This window comes from Heterocephalus glaber, unplaced genomic scaffold (genome assembly GCF_053883595.1).
Source record: "Heterocephalus glaber isolate CG9 unplaced genomic scaffold, H.glaber_assembly_v1.0 deba00001481, whole genome shotgun sequence".
In the NCBI taxonomy this organism is placed as follows: domain Eukaryota; kingdom Metazoa; phylum Chordata; class Mammalia; order Rodentia; family Bathyergidae; genus Heterocephalus; species Heterocephalus glaber.
The window spans coordinates 4,300,970-4,311,392 of NW_028258317.1; the positions used below are offsets into that span (position 1 = coordinate 4,300,970).

Here is a 10,423-nt window from a genome sequence, read left to right on the forward strand (position 1 = left end):
GGATGTGAGAGACAAATGTTTCATTATCCCTTGTCTCCTCCTAGCTATATTCTCCTCCCCTTAGGCCCAAGTATTCTTCAAAAAATTAAACACATACATTGTCTTCACTTACTTGCAACCATACACCTATTACTCAAAAGTGTCCAATACAGTGCTGATGAACATGGACTTTATTCTCATTTTCATGCTTATTTTCTCTAGTAGTGCCTACTCTCACAATTCAATTAAGACTGCTTTCATTAACATCACTGAATTCTGCACTACCATCATCAGACACTTCTTAATCCTTTCCTATCTTATCCTATCACATCTGACAGAGCTCACTTGTCCCTCCTTTTCATAGTGCAACCTTCTAGCCTTCATATTATACTTTTCTAGTTTTCTTAACTCTTGTCACTCCTCCATCGTGAAATCCTTGTTGGTGGCTATCTCCTTGAGTTTTACGTAGGGTTAGGCCCAGTACTTTTTTTCTTCTACAGATTTCTAGGACAGCCCATCATATCTACATTTACTTTTAATAGCTATCTAGAAATTATCTGTATTTGTAGCCCAGGTCTCCATCTCTCTGACCTTCAAGTATGCACACTCAATTCTCTACTGGATATCTTCAGTGGTATCCCACAGGTATTGCAATCATAATGTATTTGCATGATGCATTTCTAGACTAGTTTGCTTAACTCTCTCTTAACCCAACCAAATGAAGCATACTTTAAAACAGCTTTAAAAAAAAAGGGACTGTTATTTTTGCATGGTTTAAGGAAGAGGCAGCAACTTTGCACATGGCTTCTAAAGTTAGGACCTGTAGTGGATATAGTTGTAAGTCTTCTAACTAGAGGAAGCCCTGTGCCACTCCCACTCATCAGGTAAATCATCTCAACAGGATGGATGTAAAACTATAAACTGTGATTCAACTAAATAACAAGTGTACTTTCGGCGAGGCATATAAGGTCTCATTATGTACTCCAGGCTGGCCTTGAACTTGCTGTGAAACTCAGGCTAGACTCGAACTTATGATCCTCCTGCCCCAGCCTGCTGAGTACTGTGCCACCATGCTCAGCATCGGTTATTTTAGGAGTGAACTTTCACCTTGTTTATTTCACCCTAAAGAATGTGAGTTTATCAACTCAACTACAGACAAAGCACAGCTAATGCTTAATTGAACATTTTTCTAATCATACATTTCTCTCTTATGAAGTTACATATTTTAAAACAAATATTAAACACACCATGGCTTTTATCCCTCCCCAAAGGGAGGTAATCATAATATAGTATTTAAAAGTACCAACACAGAGCTAAACTTACTGTGTAATTAATTTCCTAATCTGAATATTATAGTGCATTTCCATGGCACTACTATAGTTTAGGCCAACAGCACCCATGCCAGTCAGGCCAATGTTTTGGTTAACAATGGATGGCATATATGATGATGGTCTCATACATTATAATGAAGCTGAACAAATCTTATCACTTAGTGACAACATAGTCATCATAACACTGTTGTAGTGCAATCCGAGTGTTTGTGGTAAGGAAGGTGTAAAAATATCTATGCTGCCATGAAAGTCCGCACATAGAATTATGTTTCTAAACAACTGTTATTATACTTTTAATCATTATTTTAGATTGAGTTCTATTTAATAAGAAAGTAGAAACAGTATAGCACGCAAGCAGCAATTAGCATACGCGAGGCCACACTGATGACTGACCTATACCACCTAGGCTTGTATAAGTACACAGTGATATGTTTTCCAAGAACAAAGTCACCTAATAATACATCTGTCATCATTTCTGTTCAACAAATTTAGGTTTTATGTTCAAGATATCAAAATAATACCCTGTAATATTCCCATGATGGTAGTATGTGCTGCCACATCAGTATTCTTTCTTTTGTTTTTTTAAAGGAATTTATTATCTTGAACAGAAAAGTCAATGGTTAGTTGGGTTTGTTTTTTTTTTGGTACTGAGGATTGAACTCAGGACCTTGTGCCTGCGAGGGAGGCGCCGGAACCAGAGCTAAATCCCCAGCCCACATCAGTATTCTTACAGTACTTTGTATAAAATATCTAGGACTACTGCTTATTGAGTAGGTCAATAGTCCCAAAAGTCATCTAATGTTACAGTGTATCTTTCCTTTGTAACCCTGCTGTCTCTTATTACTGTTGTAACTATGTGTCTAGTAAAAAGGAGCTTGTAAGCTTTGTAGCCCTGAAGGAGAGGGCTGAATGAACCAGTAAACTGTGCTATGTGCTGGCCAAGGTCCAGCCATACTAAGAGCCGCACAATACATTCAGCCATGTGCATTCCACATCTGAAGATTCAATTGATCATGATCAAAGATACCAGAAAAAGAAAAAAAAATTTTCACATCATTATTCCCTAAATGTAGTATAGCTATTATTTAAACAGCATTTGTATCATATCATATTAGGTATTATAATCCAAAGATTTAAAGTATATGGGAGGATATACATACGTTATACTGCACCATTCTATATAAGAGACTTGAGTATCTGAGGATTTTTGTTCCAGGGGAATGTCCTGAAACCAAGTATCTATGCATACTAAGGAATGACCATGATTAACCATTTTATTTATTTATTTCCCATTAACTTTACTGGTACATTTAGGTACACAGTAGTTACATTCCTCATTGGGATCTTGTGCCTTTACATGATGTATTTTGGGTCTTATTTTTTCCCCATTCCCCTGCCCTCCCTTCACCCTCTGCACCCTTCCCTATTTACAAAGACTTTGTTTCCATTTTTTTCCTTTTCCCTTCTTTTCTTTCCCCTACCCCTCCCACTTCCCCCACTCCTTAAGACCTTTTCTTCCTATTTCACAATATCAATTATACATTTTGATCCTTATTTACACTTTTAGTTTTTTACCCCAGAAAAACTATTCGGTATTTACACATGTGTGTCCTATTTATTTCACTTAAGAGTGTGGCCTCAATGTGCATCCACTTAGCTATAAATGTCTCTAATTTCTCATTTTTTATGGCTGAGTAGTACTCCATTTTATTTAAAAACCCCATATCTTTATGCAGTCTCCAGTTGATGGGCACTTGGTCTGTTTCCAAGTTTTAGCTATTACAACTTGGGCCGCTATAAACATGGCCTGATTAGCCATTTAAATTCATGTCAGCCTCCAAGATGGCTCTCAATGACCAATGACTCCTGTCTACACTGAACTATAGTTACATTAAAAAAAGGACTGGCAAGGGCTGGGGATGTAGCTCAGTGGCGCCATACCTGCCTGGCAAGTGCAAGGTTCTGAGTTGGATTCCTGGTGGTACCAAAAAAAAAAAAAAAAAAAAAGACTGGCCAGGCATGCATGGTGGCGCGCACCTGTAATCCCAGTACTCAGGAGGCTGAGGCAGGAGGACCGCTGTGAGTTTGAGGCCAGCCTGAAATATACAGCAAGACCCTGTCTCAAAAAAAAAAAAAAGACTGCTAAAAGAACAAGAATTGCCAAAGAGAAAGATCCTGAGTTCCAAGGATGATTTACATAAAAGCCTTGTTCTTACAGATCACTCATTAGGAGAAACTGGGAAAAAAGAGCTGCCATGTTAGGAGAAGACTCAAGCAGCCTGAGAAAGGCCTATGTGGGGAGCAATCGATGTTTCTGGGCAATATCAAGTTGCTACTCATGAAAGGAACTCACTCTTGAAGGGAATCCTCCAGTCACAGGTGCTTTGAGCTCTTAATGCAACTTTACGAGACACTGAATAAGACCCATCCTAAGCTGCCCCTGAATTACTGACTCACTGAAACCATGAAATAATGTTTAGAGGTAACTTGTCACATAGTAATAGGTAACTAGAACCTAGCTTGGTAAAATCCTTAATTTCTGATGGGGATACTAAGGCACATGAAATGGAAAGTTTAAGTACACAGGCTCCGGAAGCAGACTGATTGAATAGGAATCCTTGCTACTTACTCACAGGAGTATTATTATTTGTGGGAAAAAAACCTAATACTTGTGAGCTGATTCAGGCATTTTTAAGGCAATGTTTGCCTTTGATCCATAAATTCCATACTTACGTAGTATATGCACTATGTCACTGTTCTTAATACTAAAAATTGAAACAAATCCAAACATCCATCAAAGTGAACTGGTAATTACTTCACAACTATTCATTTGAATACTATACAATATTAATGAATGAATGAAATACATAAGGGAAGCCAGCGTTAAACAGTTACCAATAAAAAAAATTAAGTATGCTTAAGTTTATGTATTACATGTAGATACATACTTTTTAAAAGGATCTGAAGGATAAAGTCTACAGTGGTTACTCAACTAGTGGCATGCTTTTCACTTTTTTGCTTTACTATAGCAAATCCAAATTATTTAACTTAAGGAAAAACTAGTGTTTAAATGAAAAAGTTTCACTGCATCAATACTAAGATTACACCAGATTATATTACAATTCTGGAAATAGGCACTGAAAAAACTGGGGGAAATCTCATCTCATCCTATGAATTAAAATCAATACATGCTAGTTATTTCCATGTCACTGTCTTCAGCCCTGACTTTTCTCTGTAATCCAGACCCATAACATGTATTACCTCTACCTGAATGTTCAATAAGCACCTTAAACTTAAATCTTGAGTTCCCACCCCAACCCCTAACATTGCTCCTTTCTCAACTTTTCACAGCTCAGGAAAGAACCCAAGTGTTAGACAAAATTTACATAATCAAAATCCAGGTGTAATTTTAACTCAATTCCTCTCACATCAATCTATCAAAAAATCCTCAATTCTACAACTCAAAGCAAATCCCAATTCCATCTCCACAGTCACCACTCTGGTCTAAGTTGCAATTGCTTAAAACTATCCGCAAGCCTCATAATTAATTGTTCTCTCTGCTTTCCTTTTTGCCCACCCTACTATCCATTCTCCATACACCACCAAAGTAACCTTTAAAAAAAAAATCATAAATTAAACATTTCTCCCTTGCTTACAAAAGCTTCCCATTTTTACCTGGAAAAACCTAGTCTACAACACCCTACACAGTTTGGCCACTTGTTTAATCTCCTCCCCATTTATCTCAGCAACAGAGGCCCTTTTTTGGGGGGTTTGATTCCCAAAACAAACTATTAAAGGTCTTTGCCCTACTATATCCCTACAGAAAACACTCCTCATCTCTGAGTGCTCATTTATTCAGATCTCAGCTTAAATGTCACCTTATTAAAAAGGCCTTCTGTGACTAGTCAATTTAAAAGTAGCAACCCAGTTAAGCACTATCACATCACCCTGTCCTATTCAGTTTTCTAGGTCTCACATACCATTACCTAGTTATTTAAATTTTTTAAATTGTTTTAGCCCACTAAAATGTATGAGCAGTGACTGTATAACCTGATATCCAATAAGTACTCAATAAATAATGTGTTAAATTAATCAAAACACACAAGCACACTACACTGAAGGATGTTCACCACAGAATGAATTCAATGCATTTGAAAGATCTTTATTAAATGCCCACTATGTGCTAGGCATCTAAAGAGCAAAGGTCTAGGAGAAGTCAGGCACAGGAGTGCTTGCCTGTAGTCCCAACACTTGGGAGGTTGAGGGAGGAGGATCACAAGTTTTGAGTTCTACTTCACCAATTTAGCAAGACTCTGTCTCAAAATAAAAAATAAAAAGGGTTGGAGATATAGCTCAGTGGTAGTGTGCTCCTGGGTTCAGTCCTCAGCACCCCTTTCCCCCAAAACTTCCATAAAAGTCTAGCAGAAACTAAGGCAGATTTTCCAGTTTCTCCTGTATTTATTCTATCAATACTCAAAAAACTCTTAATTTTATCTGTTGTATATTTTAATGTATTCACTACTCAACTTCTATTACAAGGCACCGTATCTAGCATGAATATATTGAAAATACAATAAACCCCAACAAATCATTCATAAATGATGGCTAGCTAGCAAATACTGTACAGTGGACTCTTGACTTAGGAACTCAATTTGTTCCCAAGGGCTGGTTGTAACTCAAATTGGTCAAGTGAAGGCCCAGGCTCCTCTACACAGCCTTCAAAGTCTTTCTCCTTGTAAAAGGGTTAACAATTCATGTTCTTAAGACTGGCCCAGGATTTCTCAATTGACGCCATACAGGAAAGGATGTTGTAATGTTCCTTCCAGAACATTTTAAGGGTTAAGTCTACATCTGAGACCATCTGGAAGTACAAGCAGCTGGAATGTGGGTTGTAACTCAAGACTTTATTCATAAGTCAAAACTCAAAATCTAGTTGTAACCCAAGGGTCCACTGTATATAGAACACTGCTTTAGCAGCAGTCTCTAGCATCCTCTTAATTTAGACATATTGTTAATGTCCACAGTTACACAGTTTCACAACAAATAAGAAACAGCACACTTAAGATTCAAACATCATTAATATTATTTTCATTGTTTCTTTTCTAGTGAATTCTAAAGCACAGTATAAATAATATACATTAATGAAAACTCAAGTAAGAGATGGGCTGTAGCTCAGTGGCAGAGCACTAGCCTAGCGCCTAGTCTACAGGAGACCCTGGCTCAAAAAATATTTTTACATTATTTTTTACATTTATGTTAATAACACTGTAACAAATTACATTTATATAAATGGTTAACAGAAAGTTAAAGAGGCCACTGTACAATAATGGGCTTATTGAAAACATACTTATGCAGGGCCAGGGATTTAGCTCAGTGGCCTCGAAAGCACAAGGTCCCAAGTTCGATCCTGGGTACCGAAAAACAACAACAACAACAAAAAGCATACTTACCCAATACTTATTACATTTCCTGGAAATAAAGTGGAAAATAGTAAGTGTGGTTAAGAATTTATACAAATAAAGCATTGGTTGTTAAGATAATGTATGTGTAAACTAACGGAAGAACTACACAAATCTTACAGCACCTAAATACTCCCATTGCACGTGGAGTACGCATAACTTCCAAAACCCCACATATTTATGCAGAATATTCTGTAGGTTTCCCTAATTTTAGAATTCTGAATATTATAAGCTAATAAAGTTACTGTGGGACCAGTATTTATCACCAAAAAAAACCAAAGTCAAAGAAGCATTTTATGTCATTTTGTCTAAAATCATTAAATTGCATTTTAACTTTATCCTTCAACTTACAAGAACACACTAAGCAGCAAAATAGTCAAGAATTTGATTCTATTAGTATCAGTTCACAGGACGTTAACAATTACTTCTGAAGTAATTACCGAAGTTTCTCATCCAAAACTTGTATCTTCTTTATCTTTAAGAATTTATTATATAAAATGTGTCTACTAAAAACCACTTTGTGCCACAATCCTCAAAAGAATAGGAATTCTCCATTTCTTAAGCAATTAAAAGATGTAGAGAACTTTAGATTAAACCAGATGAGTAAAACATAGCACTACATTTTCACTCGAAGTACTCACTGATTTTTTTTTAGCCACTGATTAAATAACTGATCTCACTTATTGATCACCAACCAAGCGTTATCTAATCCTCATATCTCTACAAGTACTATTCCTATTGTAGAAGATACAACCCAGAGTAATTTGCCCAAGGCTAACTGAGCAAGTTAAGACCCAGTGCTAAAAGAGGAACTGAGGTCAGTTTAATTAGCATTACGGCCCCTGATCTACACCCAAAATCGAAATCAACTATTTTTAAAAATATAGACAGTCAAGTAAGTTGTTGGTTCAAACTTAACATTACATAAATTTTAACCGTATACAGCATCACAATTCCAAAACAGAATAAATTGACACTCAAGGCATCTTCTAGATTCTTGGCATAAAGTTGTGTTAAAGCCAACTAATTTCTCTTTTTACAGTCAGAAACACAGAAAACGGTATTAGAATTTATCAGGTACACTTGGGAAATGTTTAAGACTTTAACTGCAGAAGAAATTTAAAGTTTTTGTATTTTTTTCTCCTTTGAAATGCTATTCGGGGAGTCGGAGAAGGCGCATGGTTCCAGGACTTCTAAGACTGAGGACCCACTAAATCTGGGGCTGAATTTGCACCTGGATTTGAAGGTCTCTAACGCAAAATCTTCACCACCAAAAAGGCCTTGGGGTGTAACTCTCATGTAGGTGTGCGTTCGGTGGCTGGAGATCCATCTTAAAACGATCCGAGACAAACGCAAATAAAAGGGCTAACAATTCTAAGAAAAAGGGGGCAAAGAATTCATTTTCCCCACCACTCATCTCTCGCTAGGCTGCAGAAGGAACCTGATACTTTTCTCTACGGCTCATCATCTCGGATTACCAACTCCTAGACCTTAACGCCTAACCGGGTCCTCAAAGGGGTAGTGGCGACGCCTACATCTCCCTCCCCCACCTGTGCACCCAGAAAGCCAGGCTCCAAAGCGAGGCTGCCCCGACCTCCCCTCCCCCTCCGGCCCCAACACCACGCGCTCGCGGCCGAGGCCCCAGTGCCTTCGGGCGTGTGCTCCTCCACGCCACCCGGCTCCAGGCCTTCGGGGTCCGGCTACTGCTTACTCATTCTCCGGCCACAAGCCCTTAGTGATTCGAGGGAGTCAGCCCGCCGCACGCCGCCGGGGCCCAAACGCGTCCGGCCTCTCACCCGCGCCCTCGGGGGTCCCCGGGCGCTCCGGGCTGCGGCCTGCGCGCCGGCCCCGAGTCCTGACCAGCCTCTCGTTCTCCCTCACGCATCCGCCCCCGTCCCTGCGTACCGTCTCCTCCGGGTCGATGTCGATCTTGAAAGTCTGTTGCTGGAGGGTCTTCAGGGTGACCTGCATGGTGCCGCTTCAGCTCCGCTGCCGGGCCTGCGCCGGGTGCTGGCCGCTGGGCGGGGTCTGTGGCCGGGCCGGCCCCGGGGTTGCCCGCGCTCCTCGAGCTCTAGGGAGGAAGGCGGTGGAAGCGGGGGGTTGTCACATTCGCCCCGCGGAGCGTCCTGTCCCCCCTCCTGTGCTCCGGGCCGCGCCGCTGCTCTCGCGACTGCGGCCTGCTCTTGGACCTCGGGCCGCCGTACTTCCGCACGCTCCAGCCGCTAAGTCCGCGGGAGGGAAAAGGGGCTCCGCGAGACCGGCTGAGAATCCGCTACCTCACCACAGGATGGTGGCCGCCATCATCGTGACTCGCCGAGACATGCCCCCTCCCCCATCAGAAAAACCTGGGGGTTGGGGCCGGACTGACGAAGCGCGCAAGCGCAGGGTGCGGCGAGCCTGTGCGCAGGCGCAGCCAGTAACTCCAGTCCGGAATTGGGGGCGGGGCGCTTGGAGGCCAAGGAATGTTGGTGGGCCGGATCGGGTGTGCGCAGGCGCACACCGCGAGCGTCGGCGGCGCTCGGGGCAGTTTGGTCTCGTCTGCTGTCTGCTCTCCGCCCGTAGCTGCCCCGCCTACGTCCAGACTCCTAGCTGCGCGTGTTGCGCAATCTGTATCTGGCCAAGAGCTACGTGGAGACCGGAGTGTGTGAAGGCAGAGCCTGGAGCCAAGGAGCTGGAGCCGGGTAGACAGGCGGAGTGTGAGCGAAAGGCTCGCGGTAACCGATTCTTCGATCCTGGGGCACAGACTGCAGCGCGGGCCTGCCTAGGTTCAAGTTTTGTTTTCTCTTAGCCGCCTTGGGACCTTGGGCCTAAACAGAAGAACAGATTTAAAACGGAGGTCAAGTTACGTCACTCCTCTTGTCAGAACACTGGTTCCCCAATTCACCTAGAAAGGAAAAGTCGTAGCTCTTCAGATTGGATCCATTAGCCTGTCGCCTTTCTCCGCATCGCCTTGCCCTACTCCAGCGTGGAGTTGTTGGCCTACATGCCCCTTCAAGGCCTTCGCTTTACCCTTGTTGCTGCGGCTCTCCTAATTAATCTTTGTTCAAATGTCGCCTTCTCGATGAAGTCTACCCTGGCTACTCTAAAATCGCAGCATCTCAGTTTCCTTACCCTGGTGTATTTTTTCTGTAGCATTTATCATGCGGTTACCCTATTATGTACGTATTTACTATGTTAGTCATTTTCTCTCTTTAAATCGCAGACTGAAGCTGCAGGAAGGCATGAATTTCTTTTTGTTTACTGATACCCAGCACCCGAGAAACATGCTTGGCACATTGCAGGCACACCGTAAATGTTAGAGTAATGCGTGAATGTACTTCCATTTCCTTAACAGTAAAATGGAGGTAATAATGTCAGCTCATTGATCATTAGAGGGGGTAGTTTAATAATGGCGTGTAAAGTCTTAGTAAACAATCCGTATGCAGTTAGCTATTGGTAGTATGCCCATTTAGAGGTGAGGAAACAGAAGTACAGAAATGTTGAGTAATGTGTGTGGAGTCACCCAACTAGTATGTGGCAAAGCCAGAGTTTGAACTCAACCAGAAAACTGGAGCTAGTTTTTCTAGGTGTTTGGCTCTGCTGCCTCCTAATAACATATTTTACTTAAGGTGTAAAACACAGTTACAGTCAGATCATTAGCTGTGTAACCAACTG

General features: G+C 41.4%; 1 protein-coding gene across 2 annotated transcripts in view; it reads right to left on the bottom strand.

Annotated features, from left to right (window-relative positions):
* The window catches only part of Rad23b (RAD23 nucleotide excision repair protein B), a 42,908-nt gene extending 33,715 nt beyond the window's left edge, over nt 1-9,193 (bottom strand). Inside the window, exons 1-2 of one of the 2 annotated variants that reach the window (XM_004848165.4) lie at nt 9,046-9,140; nt 8,675-8,840 (exon numbers count right to left, since the gene is read on the bottom strand). In XM_004848165.4, coding sequence (XP_004848222.1) covers nt 8,675-8,740 — 66 coding nt within the window. In that variant the 5' untranslated portion in view covers nt 8,741-8,840; nt 9,046-9,140. Of the gene's footprint in view, nt 1-8,674 lie in introns of both variants that reach the window. The other variant, XM_087183593.1, reaches the window with a different exon arrangement.
* Nucleotides 9,194-10,423: the final 1,230 nt, after the last annotated feature.